We start from the raw sequence: 20743 nt of genomic DNA, 5'->3' as shown, positions 1-20743 counted from the left end.
CGGGGGCGGGGCCGCCGTGCGAGCAGCCTCGGGGGGGCGGGGCTGGGTCTCTGTGCGCCCCTCCGCCAGCGCGGCCCGGGCGCCACCCCCGCCCCAACCTCAGGGACACGTAAGCATGGACGCACATCCCTGGCATAACCCCCCCCACCCCGTCACACAACGAGCCCACCACTGCCACACTCGGTCCACTCGGACGGGTGCCCGCACCTCTGCCCTCATTCGCGGGCCACGGAGGTCGGACCGAGGTCTTAAGTGCAGAGCACTTGTCACCGTCCGAGGGGTCAGAGACACCTGGCTTGAACCCAGAAAAAGCCGGGAGGGGGTGCTGAGCCAGGGGGCTGAAGGGGACGCGGACCAGACAGCGGGGCACAAGGTCTGCGGCCCAACTCCCCATCCCGGACCCGGCTGTGTGGGTGCTGCCGGCGGCGGCTCACCAGGTGCTCACTGACGGCCACCAGCCGCCCTCCCGGCCGGCCTGAACCGTGCTGGGCCCGTGGGGACAGACCATAGAAGCACAAGCAGGCAGCTCTCCTGGCTTCAGGAAATGGGTCAAGGCCTTTCAACAGCAACCCTAGGACACACAGTCCAAGCCAGTACCCCCGCGCAGCCCACCAAGCCCAGGGCTCCAGTTCCTTCCCCACCACCCAAAGGCAGCTCCCACCACAGACCACACTCAGCCACCACAACTTCCTTGCAAAAACCCTCGGCTCACCCGAGGGCCAGTGGAAATTTATTTATTTATTTTTTGTCCTTTCCGTCTTTCCCCAAGTGGCTTTTCCTTGCAAAATGCCTGACATGACACCAGAGGGGAACCTGGGAGTTGGGAGGGCACCCCAAGGGGCAGCCCAGGGACTTAAATACAAGCTGGAGGGGAGGGCACAGGTGGGACAGGCAAGAGACAGCACAAGGGACATGGCTTCTCAGGTAGAGATCAAAGGTTTGTTTTTCTGCAGGAAGAAGCTGTGTCAGAGGCAGGGGGCTAGCATCCTGGGTGGGAGGGAGTTAAGTGGAGAGGCCCCCCCCACCCTGGGTTGCACCCACATTCCCAGAGAAGTAGCGACAGGGGATGAGGATCCGCCCTCATAGGCTCCAAGGGACGGAAGGGGGAGAATAAGCCAGATGTGCTGCCTCAGGGAAAGGGAGGAGGTGCTGGCAGAGTGAGGGTTAAGGCTGGTGCCCAGCCTCTGGCACAGTGGGCCTTCCGCCTCCGCCTGCCTTGGGGACAAAGGGGCACGGTGGGCAGGCAGCACACGGGCCTGGCTCTGGCAGGGCAGGGGGGCAGGAGCAGGCTCCCTCTGGGCTCAAGACACAGGCCCAGCGCGGCTGCCCACCCACCTGCCCTAGATGTGCTCAGACCCCACCGCAGCTGGACGGCTCGAGCTGTGAGTGTGCGTGTCGGTGGGGGGGAGGCAGGGAGGAGAGGAAAGTGGGCTGCTGGGCCCCTGTGGCCCCATGCCCGTCCTGAGGTCCAGCCCAGGGCCCTGCATTCCAGGGCCCTGGATCCCCTGGTCCCATTCCTGGCCCCAGGTGCTGACTGCAGCCAGGGGCAGTAGAGGCCAGGGAGGCCCTCGGCTCCTGGGGAAGGGGGGGTGCGCAGGGGAGGGGAGGAAGAAGAGTAAGGAGAGAAACCCACTGCAGCATACACGGGGGGCAGGGGGAGGGAGACAGACAGAGGAGAGCCCTCATCCCAAAGGTGTGTGGTGGGGTATCTTTTAAAGTCACCCAGAGGCAGCAGCAGAGCAAGCCTGCACCCTCACCCCAGCCAAAGGTCCTGGGTGTCCTCCCTTGGGGGCCCTGACAGAACCGGGGCTCAGGGCGGCAGGCAGACAGGCCAGAGGGAGATGGGGAGCCCAGGACACCCCAAAGCCACAGATTCAAATGCCCCGGGAGAGGGAAGTACCTCCTGCCCCCTCCAGGGGCATCATCTGGAGAAGGTGCCACCTCCGGTCCCACCCCACGAGCCCCTCCTAGCAACAGCCGCCACCAGCCTGCTTCACGGGGGTGCTGTCAATCTTGAGGTTGGGCCGCTCACCCCCTGAGGCTGCCCCAGGCCCCATCCGCTTTTTGATCTCAGCAGCCATAGTCATGAACGCCTGCTCGACATTGGTAGCGTTCTTGGCACTTGTCTCCAGGAAGGGGATGCCCAGAGAATCTGCAAACTCCTGATGAGGGGAGAGGAGGATAGAGAAGGGGAGAGGAGGTGAGGGGCAGCAGGCCCCAGCCCACCCGGGCGGCCCGGCCCAGGCCTGCTCACCTTGGCTGTGGTGTTATCCACCACCTTCTTGGTGGTGAGGTCGCTCTTGTTGCCCACCAGGAGCTTATTGACATTCTCGCTGGCATAGCGGTCGATCTCCTGTAGCCACTGCTTCACGTTGGCATAGGATTCCTAGAGGAACGAGATCAAAAGTTACTTTCCTCCCACCTCCCACCCCTATGCCAGGCCTGGAGAACAGGGGTTTTGAGGGGAAGATGGCGGTCCTGGGCTCCTGAGAAAGGCAGGCGCCCTGGGCTCAGGGACCCAGAGGAAGCTCCTCCAGGCTTAGCGCTCCTTCCTGCCCTCCTCTGTCTGAGACCCCAAGAGCCAGCAGGGCCCTGGCTGTCTACCAACAACCCCGACACCTCAACAGCTTAAGACCAAGGGCCAGGCAGCTCTGCTTCCCGCAGCTGCTCGTGTTTCCCCGAGCGACAGAAAAGGCCCAACCGCGTGGAGGGAGCAAATGGCATCAGGAGAGAGGCCAGAGGGAAGACAGAAACAAAGGATAACAGGTTAGCAAGAAATATAAAGTCCCCAGAGTGGCCTTAAAATCCCTTTAAGGTTTGAAACCTTGGAGCCCAGTGGTAGGTGGAGGATCCTCACAGAGGAGACCCTGGCCTACGGGGGAGACAGGTATCCTGGGAACAGGGCCTGACATTCGTCCTACTTCTGGCACCGACAGCCTCCGCGCTTGGCCTGGCTCTCTCGGCAGCCTGCTGCGCCCCACCCCCCGACGCCTGGCACGCCGACAAAGGACAGAACTTTTAGGAATATGCTTGAGCTAGAGCCGCTTTCCCTTCTCAGGAGCCAGAGGTCTGGTGATATCACACTGGGTTCAAACGTACACCTCCTGCCATGTCCCAGGTGGGGCCCTGTGCTGGGCACTGGGTTCAAATAATGGAATCATGCCTGGGCCCTGCCCTAAAGCACTCAGGGGACAATGGAGGACTAGACTAGGGCACACACAGTGGAAGACAGGGCGACCAAGCACTGCAGGGACAGAAGGCAGGAGCTGGTGGAGCTCCAGGATCATCTCTGCCTGGGGAGATTACAGCCGACCTACACCTGCAGGGACGAACTGCCCCACGTGGGTGCCAGTGGAGGGGCGGGGAGAGGCGCAAGAGGGGGAGAAGACACACGCAGGGTCACGGGAGGGGATGGGAGGGGCGCGCTGTCTTTGGGGAGGGGGAAAGCTAAAAGCTGCTGGGACACAGGCCCTGAGCAAAGAAGGAGAGGAAGAGGAAGCAGGCCCAAGCAGGGAGGGTCTTAGCCTGTGGCCAAATCTTAGACAAGCAGGAGCCAGCAGACGTTTTCTTAGGAAGGGGACAGCAGGAGCATGCCTGTGCTCTGGGAAGACAGTCCTGGCAGGAGTGCAGAGGCCAGGTCAGACCGGCAAGGAGACGGAGGCCAACTGGGAGATGGCTGGAATGATCCAGGGAAGAGGAGACGTGCCCTGAGCCAGGGAAGAGCACAGGATTTAGAGTCAGCCCACCCGGGGTTAAGCCCCACCTCTCCCACTTACTGTAGGATCCTAGATATGTCACTTGGCTTCTCGGAACATCAGTTTCCTCACTTCTATAAAACAGTACCTGAGGCCACTGGCCGATGAACTCACAAGTGTAGGTAGTGTGCTACATGAGGGGCAAGTTTTTCGCTAACATCACAAGGGTCTCTGGCCCAATGAGTGGAGTTTGATAGTAATATTTGCTACAAATGTTAAAAAAAACAAACAGTACCTCCTGGTGGGGCTGTTGTGAGCATGGGATAATGAATGCAGGCTTGTCTCATAACAAGTGCTTAATTAGCAAGAGATGCCATTATCGTCATCACTGCTATTATTACAAGGGGACGGATCTGGGAGAGATGATGGGGGAGAACAGAGGGGCCCAGGGACTGACAGGATGGGGGAGGGAAGAGTTTTCTGGTCAGGCCAACAGGGACTTTGTTACAAAGATGAGGATGCAGAAGCCAGTTCAAGAAGAGATGGGGAGACCAGCACCAGACAAGCTGAGTTCTGCAGATGATCTGGAGCTCTGCAGATGGCCTAAAGGCGGTCTAGAGGCAGGAAAGGATGTGCTGGGAAGCAAAGAAACCTGGGTTCAAAACACGGGCTTTGCCTTTCCTGACTGTGAAGCCATGGGCAGGTAACTCAACATAAGTCTAAGTGTGTTTCCTCATCTGGAAAAGAGGGATGCCACCATTGAGTTCACTGGGTACACAGGAGAAGATCCACAGTGATAGCTCTTTAGTTGTACAACTCACAAAACAAGAAGCCAAACCACAAGGTGGCCAGAATTGTGCAGGGAGAGTCAGGAGGCAGCTTGGGGCAAGCAAGAAGCACAGAATCTGGGGCTGTAGCAGGGCAGGCTACGACGGACCAGTAAGAAGTCACTGAAAAGAGAATCTGCTGCAGCAGGAGGTGGCAGAGCTTGAGACAGTAACTTTTTCAAAGAGAGGGAAGAGAACAGAGTTAAAAGCCATGAGAGATCAATCATGGCAAAAACTGAAATGAAATCACAAGTTTTGGCGGTTAGAGGTCCTTGGTGACCTCTGTCTGAGTGGAGCAAAGTTCACCCACAGCTTGCTGTCCAGGAGGCATCACGAGTCCCTGGTGAGCTGAAGAGCCCAGCCGCCCCTCAGAGCAGGGACCCCTCCAGGCCTGGGGCTGATACAAGTTATCTCCATGTCCCCAGGGCCTGAGCCCCATGAAGCAACAAAGTTTAAAAAACCCAAAGCGGGTACAATCAGTAGGCCTGGGCCTTCTGTCTCTGCCACTTAACTAGATGCAAGGCCTAAGAAAGTCCTACCACCCCGACCCATAACACACATCTCTTTGGAGTGTTACAAACATCAAAGGGCTGTGACAGGACCTGTGAACTATAACGCGTGACAGGACTGTTTCCCGCTGTTAACCTCACCACCGATGCCAATGACACAAGACCAACGCTGCCACAGCAGACACAGGGCTCCCAGAACTCTGCTCACACTGGCCCAGAGTGCAGGGCTCCCTCACTTCCCTGTGTAAGGCCCTCCAATCGCTTCTCCACAGTGTCTTTACCCAAGAGGCCACGGGCCCAGCACAGCAACCAATCAGCTGACTAACCCCCCCACAAAACACAGGTGCCTGGGAGGTCTAGAATAAGGTGGCAAGTCTGACAGGGAGGTGAGGCCTGGTTCTGCCAAGGCCCTGTAGAGGGGCCTGGGGAGGATCCAGGTCTGCAGCTATTTCCCTCCTTGTGAAATGAGTCTGAGAACAGTCTCCTTTCTGGGCAGCATGAGAAAGAGAGGACGGGAACAGTAAAAAGCAGCAAAAGCCAAAGACCTGAGGCTGAGGAGGCAAAGTGGAGGATGGTGAGCCCAGGAGTACCTGGTCGGTGACGTCGTACACCACGATGATGCCGTGAGCCCCCCGGTAGTAGCTGGAAGTGATGGTCCGGAACCGTTCCTGACCAGCTGTGTCCCACTACAAGACAGCAGGAGAGAGGGGCAGGTCAGCCCTGGGCTTGGAGCCCAGGGCCCCTCCCCTCCCAAGGGAGATGTCTCTGCAGCAGGAATTCTGGGAGGAGCAACACTCACGATCTGAAGTTTGATGGTTTTGCCATCCAGCTCAATGGTTCGGATCTTGAAATCCACCCCAATGGTGCTGATGTAGCTCTCTGTGTATGTGTCATCCTGAAAGATCAGGGACCAGTGAAATGGCCTGAGTGAACAGGTCTGAGGCCCATCTGGAAAACCTCTCTCCAGTGTCCTGCCCCAGCTGAGCTCATAACTGCTGAGCCCCAGTTCTCAGCACCCCAACTTGCCAGCCCTATGCCCCTGTTCAGTCAGATATGTTGCTGGCAAGTCTTGAAACTTCATCCTTGGTCTCCCAGGTCTTGCAACCACTGTTCTCTGGGTTGCCCCGCTATCCCTCCGGCCACCAGCCAGGACCCCAGATGGATGTTATGGGAAGCTTCTTACTTACAGCAAATCGCAGGAGCAGGCAGGACTTGCCCACGCCGGAGTCACCAATCAAAAGCAGCTTAAATAGGTAGTCACTGGAGAGAAAGGATGGGAAGGTGTGAAGGAAGGCAGGGAGCCCACCCGCCATCATCCTGGAGTCAAAACTAGCATTCTCCCACACTGTGAGGTGTGCCTTGGATTAGAGTATTAAAGCACTCACAAGATCCTCCCACAAGTCCTGGGATGGGGAGGGCTGACCACTCCCCATAACACAGCTGGCCCGAAGGGGTACATCTGAATTCCCACTTTACAGAGAAGGAAACGGAAACACAAAGAGGGACGTGACTTGCCAAGGATCACATCAGTTAAGTGACAGAGCTGGGCATCCTACCGATTCCTGATAGACTCCACGGTTTCAGGTCCAGTAGGGGCCATTTAGGGAAACCCTCCTACACTGCCCTGTGCCGTACCTGACTTGGCAGGGGAGGCCCCAGAAGTGGAAGCCAGGGCCCAGCCTAGAACTTAACTGAATACCTATGTAAAGAGCCCGGTATGAAGCCTCCAGAAAGAGATGGTCAACAAGCAGCAATGGTAACAGCAGTTAAAACGATCCAGTTCCTACTTGTGCCTGGCCTTGTGCTAAATACTTCAAATGCGTTATCTCATTTAAGCCTCACAACAGTCCAATGAAGTCAATGCCGGTTATTCCCAGCTAATGAAGAAACCAGAGGCCAGAGAAGGGAAGAGACTTGCCCTAAGTTACACAGCTGTTAACTTTAATACTGGAAACCAGGTTCAGACTCCAAAGTCTCTGTGAAAGCCTGTTGGTTCCCTTCTCTGTTACCCCTTATAATCCAGCTCAGAGCTTCACCCTTCCCCAAGGAAATCTGAGGCCAGGATCTGGAGGAGAAAAAGGAAGTGGCAAAAGAGGAAGAAGATAACTGACACTAAGGGAAAACTGTCGATGAGAAGTCGGGGCAGAGATGTGGGCCACCTACCCGTAGGGGGAGTGACCAAGAAGTGAGGAAAGTTTGAGGAACAAAGAATCCCACTGGAAGGGAGAAAGCAAATGCCACATTCATCTAAACTTCTTCGGCAGGGTGACGGCGAAGGGAAGGGGTGTGACGGCGGCGCCGGGGGCTTGCGCAAAGGTGAGGGGAGGACGGGAGGGGACCAGCCTCTGGGGGCGGCAGGGCACTTTGATCCAGGTAAAGGGCAAAGCGGCAGCCCTGGAGGGGAGAACCTGCGGAAAAGCTACCCAGCGGGTCAGCCCCCAGGAACCGGATTCCGGGAGGACTCGAGAGCAGAATGTACGACCCGACCTAAAGGATCCGAATCTGGACCGAGACGAGAAACTCTGGGGATGGGCTCCACAATGCCAGGACCGTCGTCAGCACTCAGACCGCTACTCTCAGGCAGCAGGTGGGGAAACTGAGGCCTGGAATGACCGGGGCTGCGGGGTCACCTGACCGACAAGGCCTGCTAGTGCCGATGCCTCGGGATCCAAGTGGTGCCCCTCGGGGTCGCAGTCTCCGGGCCCGGGTGCAAGAACTCGGGGCGTCGAGCCGGGGTTCTGGGGCCCCCGGGGGAGGGGCAGAACCCGGATGTGAGGGGGGGGAGGTCAGCGGAAGAGGGACCCGGATGTGGGGGCGCCGCGCAGTCCTGACCCGGGCCGGACAACCCCGGTAAGCGTACAGCCCCGTACTCGGGATCGAGGCTGCGCCAGACGGCGCGGGCGGGGCGCACTCACTATTCGGGGTTCATGGCGGCAGCGGCTGCCCGCTCGGTCGCTCCCAGTCGGCTCTGCTCCGCCTCCCGTTCCAAGATGGTGGCCGCTCCGCCCCAGAGGCCCCGCCCGCGACGCGCAGGCGCAAACACTCCGGACTGGGACCTCGCCGCGTGGCTCCTCGGAACTTGTAGTCTCCTTACATTGTGCAACTCACCCCCCCCACCCCCCCGCTGCGCAGGCGTAATCCTAGCCCACGCCCCACCATCGCCGCGCGTTGCCTTCTGGAGCTTGTAGTTCGCTTCCTAGAAGTACCTGGGCTGGAGGACTGCGCTCGGGAGCCTGATAGCGTCCCGGCGTTAGATCCTCAAGTTAGTGCTGGCGTTGACACGTTTCACGTCTGTCTGACAGAGGCATTCATCCTTCCACTCCCCGCAGCGTTAGTAAAAGTTCATTTATCCAGGGTTCTTCGTGTGCCTGGAGCTCCTAACCCAGCAGCAACCCCAGGAAGCTGTCACCCACATTTTATAGATGAAAAAAATCGAGACTCGGTAACTCGCTCAAGGTCTAACAGCTTGGTAAGGGGCAAAGCTCGATCAAAGTCTGTGGTCTCCGGAATCTCAGAGATGAAGGTTGTCAGAAAAACATCCTGAACCTGTGGGGCTCCCGAACAACTCCGGGATAGAAGACTATCTGGGTTGCAGCTGCTGGGGACCAGACGTGACACACACACACACACACACACACACACACACACTCGCAGCCTCTCCTGTCCCCAACCCCAATGTAGAGACGTAGAGACGTTAGGAGCCCTCGGGCTCCGCCCCAAAACAAGCCCAGCTCAGAGTCAAACCGTCTTTATTTCTACAGCAACATTTGAAAATAGAGAGCGACCGCCTCACCTCCCAACTGGGGCAGCCCCTCCTGCCACAGGGGTCCATCACTGCCCCTAGCAAGAAGCTGCAGGCGTGGGAGGAGGCGTGGCAGGATGGCTCTACGGGCGGTGCCCAGGGCGGGGTCAGGCCGAGCCTGGGCGGGCCGGGCGGGAGGGGCAGTGCATAAGACCGGGCTGCAGGGCAGAGCCCGGCAGTGAGAGGACGGACAGGGGGTGGGCTCTCCGTCCTGGGGAACGGGGCAGGGCGCACCATTTAGAGGCCGGGAGGAATGCGAGAATGCCCAGGGAACCTTTTGGGGAGGCACCGCCCCTGAGATGTGGAGCCTGGGAGATACCACCGCGCGGAATGGGGGTGATTAAGGCCTGGGCGGTACCACTAGAGAAGGGTGGGGTGAGGGGAGGCCGGATAGTACCAAGGACTGAGGGGAGGAGTGCGGCCAATAACTTATTTCTCTATATACAGAAGCAACGGCCGGGGCAGGGCAGGGTGCTGAAGGGACGGCAGGTGCTTAGTGTTCTTGGGTTTGGGGTCTGCGGAGGGGGGGCCACTGAGCCTCTGTCTACCTTTGGAGACCCCGGCCAGCCCCTCCGCTGGCCCTGAACCTGGGGAAGAGGGGGCCCTGCTAGAAGGAATAAATAAGGGGTAGAGCTGGAGTGGGCAGGCCCAGCCTCCAGGGCTCAGGCTGAGATGACAAGGGAGGAGGTTACCCTGAGATTGAACAGAAAAGACAGGGGTCCTTGGGAGAGACAGGAGGGGCAAGCAGCAGGCCCATGCGCAGGGCTGGGGTGGGGATGGTGCCGGCTGGAGGCTCTAGCGACCGGCTGCCCCTTCAGGATTAGCCCACAAGGGAGCTTCGTCGGGAGAGGTCCATGGAGCTGGAGCTGAGGGTGCGGCTATCAGAGAGGCCTGTGCCTCCAGGCTGTGGGCAGAGGGGCAGGTGGCTCAGCCTCGAGCTGCCGCCAGTGCGCGCTTCCCTGACCCGAAGGGGCCTGACTAGTCAGAGTCCCTGGGGTCCTGACACTCCCACCCTCCTCCACAGTTACTGTGCTGCCACTGGCCGCTCGCAGGCAGGAGCTGAGTTTCCCTCGTTTGTCTCCCCAGGGTCCAGCCCAAAGCCAGGCCTGGGACGGTGACAGGAAGTGTGGCTGGATGAACAGACATGCTTGAGAAGCTCGGCAAGTACACAGGACATGCAGGCCTGGGGCCGGCCGGGGCCTCAGCTGCCCAGCGCCCACAACTACCCACCGGTACCTGGACTGGCTCTTCCACACTCTTGTTGAGGAAGTTGAGGGAACTGGCCCGCTTCATCCTGAGGGGAAAGGGCGGTCAGGATTTGCCCACGGTGGAACTGGTGGAGGACGGGGGAAGGGGTCAGCTTGGGGCAGGGGAGGGAGGCTGATGGGAAGGGAGATTGGTGGTGGGTGGAGCTTGAGAGAGACAGGGAGTTCACCCAGGGTCTGAAGTTCAGCTGGGGTTGGTGGGTTGTGGGGTGGGTTCTCGAGAGTCTCACCAGGGTGGACGGCTCACCTGGGGTTTGGGGGCTCCTGGGGGCCACCACCCTGCAGCTTCTTCACCAGCATCTCACTGCTGCGCCTCAGGGCATCTCGGAGCTTTCCGAAGGAGCCACTGCGCCGCAAGGAGCCGCTGCCGTCCTGTGGGGCGGACGGGTTCGTCTCTGTGCCATGCCGGCTACACAGCCTCCTGGCCCAGTCTAGCTAGCCCCTAGACTCACCCCGCTCCACTCGGCTGCAGGCCCTGCCTCCTCGAGGTCAGCCTCAGACCGAGCCCCGGCACCTGCGTGCACGTCTCGGCTGCCACGGCGGTCTCCGCGCCCACTGCTGCCGTCTTTCAGCAGCTCCACCACCTTGGTCTGGCTTGCAGGGTCCAGGCCCTGAGGGAGGGCGGGCACATCAGGCGGAGCAACGGGCCCTGACTGGATCACACACAGGGCCACGCAGGTCCCCGCCCACACCCATGGCGCCTGTCGCTACCTGCTTGCGGCTGCGGCTGGCGCAGTCTTCCAGCGTGTGCGCGGCTTCTAGCTTGCCCTGGCGCCGGTACAGGGCCCCCAAGCTGCGCAGCGTGGTGTTGACCGTGGGGCTGCGGACGGTAGAGCGGGACGGTCTCCAACTCTGTGTTCCCCGGGAGCCAGGGCCCACCCATCCTGACACCCAGCCCACGCTGGCCCTGAGGAACCGTCCAGCCGACCAAAATCGAGCCTTTCCTGTGTGTCAGGCCCTGTGCTAGGTCCGCCTGGATTCCCCTGTTTTGGGGAATCACCTGAGGGCCCTAGGTGGGATGTTGCCACCAGGACTAAAAGCTGGGAAACCCAGGAGTGAGATAATCAGGCTGTCCTGGGACAGAAAGCCTTCTTGGGACAGGTGGCCTGTGACCTGGGCCTTGAAAGATGAGCTGACAGAGAAGAGGTGTGTGTTCTGGGGCTGAGCAGTAATGGAGTGTGGAGCCTGGCCCCGGCCCCCACCCAGGATGCCGCTTCCCAGCTCTCTGCTAGCCCAGCAGTCCCGCCCCACTGTCCTCACCTGTCTACTTTACAGGCCTTGTACCAGCTGCCATATTCCCCATAAGGGGTGCTGTCCCGGCGCTTATCCTGGCGGAGAGATGAGCGGAAGGTGGGAGAAGGCCCTCCCCGCTACACCCCCCCAGCCTCATCCTCCCTCCGCAGACATCTGCCCCGGCCCTGCCCCACAGAGCTACCTTGCTCTCCTCCCGTTCCTCTGCGTGCATCCAGATGGGCTTGTTGTCCCCTGGAGGGAGAGAGGGGGCTGTCACCAGCCTCTCATGTGGGCCTCTCCTGGTTGGGCTGGACACATGACTGGGGTCTGGGGGGAGGTCAGGGGTACTCAAGAAGGACCAGGGTTGGGCTTCATTGAATGAATGAATCGACAAGAAACAGACCCAAAACATGCCTGACGCTCCTCTGGAACGGAGGTGCCTGTGCTTGAGGGGCTCGTGACTGGGGGTTGGGGGGAGCACACCCTTACAAACCTCAGGCCCACGGTGCGAGACGATGCTAGGCCTGAACAACGGGCCGGGCTGAGGGGTCCCAGAGCAGGAAGTGACTGACCGTGAAGGACCAGAAGGTGGCTTCCCAGAGTGGGAGACATCTGGGCCTGGGCCCTCACGGTGAGCGTGGGTTGCCCAGTGGTGAAAGGGAAAGAGGCTCTGGGCCGAGGGCACGGGTGTGCAAAGGGGGGGCATTGCACGGGTACAACCTCCCAGGGGGCTGTGTGAGTTGGGTGTGTGTGTGCTCACGTGTGCACACAAGTGGCTGTGGACCAGCCAGACCCTAGGCGTGAGGCCTGCCCGGCTGAGGTATTCGTCCTAGACGCTGACGGCTGAGCGGGCCTGCGAGCTGGGGCGCACAGCAGCCATGCTCACCGCTGACAGAGCCGAACTCCTTCTCGTGAGCGCGGGTGAGGATCTCCTTGTACAGGGTCTCTGCATCCTGGTACTTGCCCTGTTTCAGGTAGCAGGAGGCCTGGAGGGGCGGGGCCGGAGGGTGAGCAGGATGCAAGGAGTTGAGCCTTTTCCTCTCCTCCCTCCCCCGTCCCGCTTCCTCCAGCCCCCTCTAGCCCAGGACACCAGGTTGTTCTTGGTCTTGGCCACGTTGGGGTCGTCAGGCCCAAGGCGTGTGGCGTAGATCTCCAGTGCCCGCCGGTAGTAGTATTCCACCTCCTCGGCTTTGCCCTGGTTCTGGCACAGCAGGGCCAGGTTGCTCAGCTGCTTGGCCACGTCTGGATGAAACTTGCCCAGAACCTGGGACAGGAGCGGGAGCCAGTGGCTGGGCTCGGGGCCGGCCTACCTCCCCCGTCTGCCCAGCCCACCTGGCCTGCCCAGCCCTGCCTGCTCCCACCTTTTCCCGGATCTCCAGTGCCCGCTTGCAGAGGGGCTCAGCCTCCTTGTACTTGCCCCGCTTGCCATACAGGACTGCCAGGTTGTTCAGTGTCGCAGCCACCTAGGGGGTGGGAGAATGGAGGCTCCGGGACCCAGGACCTGGGAGCTGCAGGGGGGAGGGGAAGCCCCCACCTCCCACCCAGCCTCACGCACAGCCGGGTGGTCCTTGCCCAGTGTCTTCTCGCGGATGGCCAGGGCATCGTTGAGCAGGTGGGCAGCCTCCTTGTACTTGTTCTGGTCCCTGGGGGCAGGTGGGAGCATGGTGAGGGTTATCCTCCAGCCCAAGGCCCTCCTCCTAGTGGCCCAAGACCCCTGTGGTCACTCTTCCTCTGCTTCCTAACGACTGAGCACGATGGCGTGTGACCCAGAACGTGGGGAGACGTGGTCAGCCCCCGCTCTCTGGCGTGGGGGGCTTTGTGCAGGACGGGCGTGCAGTGCTGGGGTACGAGCCGGACTCCCCCACATCCCACCCTCACTGCCCCTGCCCAGTGTACCTTGTCCTCTGTTCCCCAGGGCCTCTGCTCATGGTGTCCTTTCTGCCAAGGAGACCTTCTCCGACCCTTTTGTGCTCTGGGCAAACTCAACTTTCACCAAAAGCCCTCCTCAAGCCTTGGTGCTTGGAGGTGTGCCCCCGGCGTCCTCGTGTGCCGTCCCCTCCCTGGTTATGTCCAAGCCTTTGTCCACCACTAGACTGAGGCATAGTCATGTCTGTAGCTCAGGCACCCTGTGGGCTTGGCCCTCTCCAGGGACAAGATCCTTCTTTCTCTGTCACCCAACTGCTTGGTGGGACCCGAGTCCTGGCCCACTGCAGGCACCGAGGATTTGTGACCAGGGCTGGAGCCTTCAGGAAGAATGCTCCCATGCGTGACCGAAGCCGGAGGGGCCCTCACCGATAGACCAGCGCCAGGATGTTCAGCATGGTAGCCACGTCAGGGTGGTCGTGGCCTGATGTCTTCTCCAGGTCCTCAAGGGCCTGCTTGCAGAGTGGCACGGCCACCTCATAGCGGCCCTGGGAGGCGTACTGGATCACCAGATTGTGCAGGGTGCGGAGCCGCGCCGGGATTTCATAGCCCCCGTGCTGGGCAGCCACATCTCCTCCTGCAGGACTGGGGGCTGCAAAGCCAAGGGCGGGAGGTCAGATGTACCAAGTGCCCCCTGAGCTGGGCTGGCACATGCCAGCCGTACCTTTGACCAACCTCACACGTGGCCCTGGGCAAGTCACCATTAGCTCTCAGTTTCCCCATCTGTAGAGTGGGTCTAGTCACCGCACAAAAAGAGCGGGCAGAGTCCCAGCTCCGGTACTTCAAGCTGTTGTGTCCCAGAGCAAGTCGCCTAATCCCCGAGCCTCAACCTCCTCACGTGCAGAAGAGAGACTCTGATACACAGGCCACACGATCAGCAAGGCCAGTACGGGCCCGGGGGTCAGCACTGTGCGTGCGTCCTCCTTTAACCCTCAGCAGAGGCTCAGAGAGGAAAGAAACTCTACCAGTGGTCCCAGAGCAAGTGGACGCAGAGCAGGGCTCGCACCCAGGCTGGACCGCTCCAAAGCTCTGAACTGTGATGCCTGCTTCTCACAGCACGTGGGAGAGGAGAGAAGCAACATGTAAAACCTGCCCTTTCAGCTCTAATGCTGGGATGTTATCATCAGAAACGAGGCAGGAAAGAACACGGCAGCCACTCAGACCTTGTTTTCTGTGACCTCTGGGTCCCAAGGACCAGGAGTTCACACAGCCTTCCTTTCCGCCCCCAGAGCCAGCCGCCCCTCCGCACCTGGGCTCTGCTCCTCCTCAGTGGGGAACAGGTCATCCAGAGAGTCTTTGGGGACGTCCCCCTTCTCCTCCTGGGGAGGAAGACGGGATGGGCGTCAGGGAGGGAGGCGGCCCGGGGGTCGGCGGGCTGGGTCGGGGCAGCGTCGGCTCCCTGCCGCCCCCCACCCCTGCCCACCCCTGCCCAGCGGCCGCGGTAGGGCTTACGCTGGCCGAGGTGTCCTCGTCCAGCTTGCGGATCTGGCTCATGAACAGCAAGTGCTGCTTCTCCTCCTCGAGCTGGGCCACGGCCTGCTCGCTGCGCTGCAGCTTCTGCTGCGTCCCTGCCAGCTCCTCTCGCAGCCACTGGTTTTCCTGCACCAGGCGCCGAACCTGAGCTCGCAGCTTCTGCTTCTCCGACTCTACAGCCCCCAGGTGGCTCGACAGCGCCAAGATCACCTGCGGCGGCCAGCCGGAACGGAGGTCAGAGCCCTGCTGGCGCCCCAGCCTGAGCCCCAGAGAAGAGCCAGGCCCGGAGGAGCTGCAGGGCTGTGGGCCCCAAAGTTCTCCTCTCATCAAGGGAGTTTTGCCCCAGGGCCCCAAAGAGACCAACATAGCCTGAGACCTGAAACCAGGAGGCTTGGGGATTCCTAAGTCCGTCCTTCTGTGGTCAGGAGCCCTGGGCTCCCAGGCTGGCTGGGCCAGACTCTGAAATGGCCCATCCCATTTCCTGGGCCTCCAGCTGGTCCTCCACATCGATGGTCCGGTCCCCACCTCGTTGGGTTGTGCAGATCATGAAGAGCGCTAGCTGGGGTGCTGCCCTTTCCCCGAGCCGCCCACTCGTTTCCTGTCTCTCCTAGGAGCTGTACGCAAGCCCTGTAGCCAGAGCCACTATACCGCTGCCCCTGGCCCAGGGCTAGCGCTTTCCCAAAGACCCTGATAGACGACTGAAGGGCTACCGAAAGACCCCATCCTGACTTCTGTCAAGGGGCCAGGGCAGCCCCTGTCCTCCTGCAGCTCCCAGGGAGGGAAGGGGGTGTGTGTGTCCTAAACCCCCAGTGTCTGGAAAACCACAGGGGCAGGTAAGGGGACCCAGAGGCCTCAGCCTCAGCCCCCATCCCTCTCCCCAAACTCCACGACTCCTTTCCTGAGCTTCCAGACTCTTCCCGCCTTGGGCCCTTGCCTAGACTCTACCCTTTCTCCGTCCTTCATGGTCAGGGTCATTTCTGCAGCGAAGCCTCTCATGCCCTCGGCCCCCGGAAAGCACGGCACCTCCCCCACCTCCATGCCATCCTGTTGTCCATCTGTGCCTGTATACACTGGGAGGGGGCCCTGGTGTGTTCACCTCCGCACCTGGCAGTCAGCCGGCCGAGGAGTGAATGCCCGACACGAGGCCCTCCCAGAGAGCCAGGCAGTCTGGGATCCCGTGCTTTCTAGTTGATTAGCAAACGCCTAAGTGACAGGTGTTTTCACAACCACTAGCTATTTTTTTTTAAACATCCTAAACAGCCTGGAAGTATTTACGGCAGATGGCACGATCCCTATTTTAAAAACAAGGAAACCAAGATGATACCACCTGCCCAGGATTCAGAGCCAGGCAGTGTCTCAGCCAAGATCTGAGTGGGCCAAGACTCTCTGCCCGAGTCTAACTCCTTGTAACACCCCAGCACCTCCTGGATAGCTCCGTCTTCATGTCATCCCGGCAGCCCCAACTTAAGAGGGCCCAAACAGAACTCCTGACCCATCCAGCCTCTCTCCTCCTCTTAATTTCCTCAAACCACAAACCTGGGACTTTCCCTGCCCCTCTCTGTCTCCTTTAGTCCATCCCCAGGCCCTACTGGACCTACTACCAGAATGTCTAGGACTGACCCCCTTCTTACTACCCTCATGGCCCAACCCACCATTTCTCATTGGAATTCTAGCAGTGGCTTCCTAACACCTGCTACCTCCTTCCACCCTGACCCACAACCGTTCATTCTCACCCCTCAGCCAGAGAGAGTTTTTAAAACCTAAGCCAGACTGTGTCCCTTTACTGCTTAAACCCTCCAAAGGCTTCCTGATTTCCTGAGAATAAAACCCAAACTAATAAGGCACAGCATGATCTGGTCCCTGCCTTCTCCACAGGCCTTTTCTGTCCCTCTCTTTCCTCACGAAGCTCCAGTTAGACAGGTCTCTCGGTTCTCCCTCCACAACAAGATCTTTTCCACTTCAGGACCTTTGTACATGCAACCTCTCACTTTCCTCCTTTCTCTGGAGGCTGGTTCATTCCTTCCCTCAGGTCTTGATTTAAATGTCATTTCCTCAGAAGTCTTGCTTGACCAATAGCTAAGGCTATCACAAGATCTTGTTTTTTTCTTTGGAAAAGAAAAAATATTATTATCATAATATTGAATAAATATATGTGTATTTCTGACTCTCTTCCTATCGGACTAGGGCAGGGATCTCGTCTGTCTTGTTGGACCTGTAGCCCTGGCACCTAACACATTGCCAGGCACATAGTAGGCACTTGATAACTTACCTGTTAACAAATGAATAGAAGAATGAATGGGGGGATCCTTAAGGATTTCCTCTGTTTTTTTAGGCCATGCAGTGTCTGCTACCTAGCAGAGAAGCCAGATGATCAGGCTCTCCTGGGGCCAGGCACGGCCGGGGTCTCCAGAGCCCATCCATTTCTTCAACAGATATTTACTGGGATCCTACCATGAGGCTCCAGGGGACAGATTCTTCCTTCCCTTCTGCTTCTGTTACTACATTGCCAGGATTCCTCTGGAAGGCTCCATCCCTCCCATGACCTCCCTCCTCAGCACCCCAGACCAGCCTACCTGGGCCTCCCCCAGCCCCAGTTCGATGGCCTCCAGGGAGCGGCGCAGGAGGACACAGCGCTCCTGTGAGCCGGGCTCTGCCTCACCAGCTTCATGAGCGACGAGGGGAGCGAGAAGGGCACGATGCTCCCCGCGCAGGGTCTCTAGCCCTTGGATAACGGCCTTCGTGCCCAGCACGATCTCATCCTGGCTCAGCTTCTCCTCCCGAGGAAGCACCATCGTGGCCATGGCCGTGCCGCCTGTGAAGGCGAGAGGGCGGGCAGGGGGTGCTGGGCCTGGGGCCACGCCGCCGTCCGCCCCGGATTAGGTAAACACCTAGGGTCCCCGGGGTGCCCCGTCCCCCAGGCAGCAGCCCGCACCGTGCCCGCGCTCGGCCTACAGGGGGCGCGCCCGGCTCGTCTTGGTCCGGGAGACGCAATGCGGTGCGACCGGCGAGGCTGGACTCGGATTCGGCCCAGACCACTGGCTCAGGCCGGCTTAGGCGACCCAGTCTCGGGGCTTCCCTGGAGACTCCCTTAGCCAGAGCAGGGCGCGCCAGAGGATGGACCTACGGGTATCTTGGGGGGGGTTCACTCCCGTGCGGAGTCACCGTCCTTCTGGGAGATCCGGCCCCAGCCCCCCCTCGGGCAGCCCCCTTCCCAACAGGCTGGCCGAGCCACAGAGCCCCTCTTCCTGGGCAGCTCGACCCTGGGGAGACCCTTCCCCTAAGGAGCTGAGATCTCGGGTTCTTCGTTCCCCCCTCCCCCCAGGCCGCGCCCCATAGGCCAGCACGACATCCTGCGGACCCCTCCCCTGAAAAGGCCGAGCTCCTGCCCCCGGCCACCCAGGACCGCGCCCCCTCCCCGCGGGCTGGCCTGGCCCTCTCACAGGCCGCGCCCAAGACGACCCCTCCCCTAGGCCGACCCAGAGCCCCCCCTCTCCCGGCCCGATCGGCCCGCGTGGACCTGCGTCTCCCGCTCGGGCCCGCCTCCCGCTCCAGCTCCGGCTCCCGCCCCGCTTCACCCGGACCAGCAGCCGTGAGCAGGTCCCACCGCCTCCATCCCGCCGGCCTTCCCAGCAGTCCCTGCGCAGCCTTAAAGGTGAAGCCCGTACCTTGGCGGCGTCGGAGGGGGCTAAACACTTCTCGGCCCGCTGGCTGCCTTAAAGGAGCAAGCCGGCTGGGCCCACTCCAGGCAAGGGGAAGGGATCCGGGGGCGTGGCTTTCGGGGATGGGGCGTGGTCATTGAGGCGCAGGGCGTGGGCTTGCCCGAAGCTTAGGTTCATAGCGCCCACCTCCCACTCTCCTGCGGCATCGGATTCCTCCGCTGAAACCCGCCCCGAGGCAGCAGCTGTGTGGACAGCCTGGGGAGGATGTGCCCAGCCTGGGGAGGATGTGCACCTGCACTTGCCCTGTACAGCTGCCAGAGAGGGCGGTGGAAGAAACTGGGACCCAGGGAGAAGGCCCGGCCTCCTCAGGGTCCAGAACGAGACAGTTGACATTTATTGACATTTATTGAGGTAGTTGCCACTTTCTGAGCGCTTACTGTGTGCGGGACGCTTGGATGCCTTAAGTGCGATGACACATTTAATGCTTGCAAAGACCGGATAAAGCGGGCACTGCTATTATCCCAATCTCACGGATCTGACCCCAGGATCATTTGTCTCTAGAGAGTGGTTATGCCCCACCCAAATCCTTCGGAGCTGTCCTTGTCCCAGTAGGGGACTCTCGGCATCTTAGGGCTGCTTCCTGGGAGGAAGGGACGGAGGCTTCCGGCCGTGAGGGAGAAAAGGATGGCAAGGGGCAGTTGGGCATAGGCCGAAACAGACTCGTGACCCTGTTGGTGAGCACCACCACAGACTCTGTGGGCCGGATGATCAGGACAAGGTGATGATGACTTCATCTCCTCCCAGAGCCCTTCCCTGATTCCCCACCCCCTATGCAGAGCAGCCCTCCAGCCCATTTCAAGCACACATTTAATTCTCTCTGTAGCATTTATTCCTTCTAACATTTTCCTTGTCAGTTTCTGTCTCCTCCCTAGAATGCAGGCCAAGATCTGCCTGTCTTGTTCACTCTCAGAGTAGCTCTTGGCTACCACATAGCAGCACTCAGTAAATGCTGTTTTTTTTAAAAGGCAGAAGGGCGCACCTGTTGGCCCAGGTTTGGGTCTGGTGCTCTGCAGCCCTGGGTGGCTGGCTACCCTAGCTCTACCTGCACTGCTTCTAGGTCGACATCCCAGTGGGTAACAGCAGGATAACCGCCCTGAGAGACAAAACCTGCCAAGCAAGGCCTGGCACTGGTATCCAGGGCCTGGGGCGTTCCTCATGAGTCAGGGTGGGTTCAGACTCAGACTGTACCCGGTTCAGTGTCCTGGTGGATGTGAGAATCCCCTCGGCATGATCTCTGACAGAGAGATGGTCCAGCACCCCGCCAGCTCAAGTATGTCCTGTGACAGGGAGCCCACTACGTTCTGCTGTGAGATGGCTCTAAAAGTTAGCAAGCTTTTCCTTAGCCCCCAAAGGACCCGCCCACACCAAACTGAAGCTCTGTCCTCAGGAAGGACAGTCTGCCCCCTTTTGCCAATGCAGATATTTGGAGACAGTGATGGTGCCCCGCACAGTGTTCCCCCTGCCTGGGCTGTCAATCTGGGTCCCTTCACCCACTCCTGTGCAGTTTCCGACCCTTCCCCCTGCCGATTTCTCTTTTCTGGGTGTGGCTTAGCGTGTCAGTCCAGACACTACCACGAATGTGGTGCTCAGTCCAGGGCGCAGGGATCCAGACAGGGAGTGAACTGCACAGATCACAGGGGGATAGTCCCCCCCCTAAGGAGCACACCACCTGTCCACCGTGAAGCTGAAAGTCAGGTTGACTTTGACAGCCACGGTACGGTGTCTGCTCAGGGTAAGCTTGTCAGCTAAAACCCTAAGTGCATCCCACTTATATCCAGCCAGGTTCTCCTGCCGACTCTGTGCTTCTGCTAGTGATATTTTCCCAGGGATTTTTGGGGGTTTTTTTGGCCGCACCACACAGCATGTGGGCTCTTAGTTCCCCCTCCAGGGATCAAACTGCACCCCCTGCATTGGAAGCTCGGAGTCTTAACCACTGGACGGCTAGCAAAGTCCCTCCCAGTGATTTTTAAAGACAGTTGATACATTCACATGATGCAACATTCAAAAGGCATATACAAGTTACCACGAAATGTAGCTCTTTCTCACTGACCACTATCCTCAGTCATGCAGCTGCCTTCCCCCGAAGCACCTGCTGTTGCCAGTTTCTTGTGTCTGCCGATTACCTTGTTTGCCTCAGTCCAGAGCTTGTGTTTATCTTTGTTAGTTTCATCGGGTCAGTTTTCATCCAGGACCCTAAAGGTTGGAGTCTTTTGCGTTTGAGGTCTTTAGCCTACACAGGGCCCTACCTCCCACAGTTGCACTGGCTGCAGTGTGATAAGCCTGCCTTTGTGCAAACA

The 20743-nt window shown here is 59.7% G+C and overlaps 2 protein-coding genes and 1 non-coding gene across 14 annotated transcripts; 1 reads left to right on the top strand and 2 right to left on the bottom strand.

The window, feature by feature from the left end:
* Nucleotides 1-687: 687 nt before the first annotated feature.
* Nucleotides 688-8125, bottom strand: RAB1B (RAB1B, member RAS oncogene family). The gene is made up of 6 exons (XM_059068984.2): nt 7947-8125; nt 6219-6291; nt 5831-5926; nt 5622-5717; nt 2255-2386; nt 688-2162 (listed from the first exon to the last, which is right to left on the bottom strand). The coding sequence occupies exons 1-6, from the start codon at nt 7958-7960 to the stop codon at nt 1968-1970; spliced, it is 606 nt and encodes a 201-aa protein (XP_058924967.1). The 5' UTR covers nt 7961-8125; the 3' UTR covers nt 688-1967.
* On the top strand, nt 3819-3969 carry LOC131760733 (small nucleolar RNA SNORA62/SNORA6 family). Its single transcript, XR_009336830.1, has one exon. It is a non-coding gene; the product is annotated as a small nucleolar RNA SNORA62/SNORA6 family (small nucleolar RNA).
* Nucleotides 8126-8763: 638 nt separating the features above from the next.
* Nucleotides 8764-18686, bottom strand: KLC2 (kinesin light chain 2). Of its 12 annotated transcripts, none has more exons than XM_067037608.1 (16): nt 18393-18686; nt 17301-17539; nt 14707-14937; nt 14504-14573; nt 13624-13846; nt 12887-12974; nt 12693-12794; nt 12422-12595; nt 12218-12317; nt 11534-11583; nt 11359-11426; nt 10810-10918; nt 10551-10709; nt 10346-10470; nt 10070-10127; nt 8764-9737 (listed from the first exon to the last, which is right to left on the bottom strand). In XM_067037608.1, the coding sequence occupies exons 2-16, from the start codon at nt 17526-17528 to the stop codon at nt 9654-9656; spliced, it is 1869 nt and encodes a 622-aa protein (XP_066893709.1). In that variant the 5' UTR covers nt 17529-17539; nt 18393-18686; the 3' UTR covers nt 8764-9653. The 12 variants fall into 12 exon arrangements, with proteins under 12 accessions (XP_066893709.1, XP_066893705.1, XP_066893710.1 ...); XM_067037604.1 differs by having other exon boundaries at nt 10064-10127; nt 18393-18493; XM_067037609.1 differs by having other exon boundaries at nt 17301-17575; nt 18393-18491.
* Between the last annotated feature and the right edge of the window lie 2057 nt (nt 18687-20743).

Source organism: Kogia breviceps, chromosome 7 (assembly GCF_026419965.1).
Source record: "Kogia breviceps isolate mKogBre1 chromosome 7, mKogBre1 haplotype 1, whole genome shotgun sequence".
Classification (NCBI taxonomy): domain Eukaryota; kingdom Metazoa; phylum Chordata; class Mammalia; order Artiodactyla; family Physeteridae; genus Kogia; species Kogia breviceps.
Note: the sequence above shows the minus strand (reverse complement) of the source record. Positions and strands in the feature narration are given on the sequence as shown.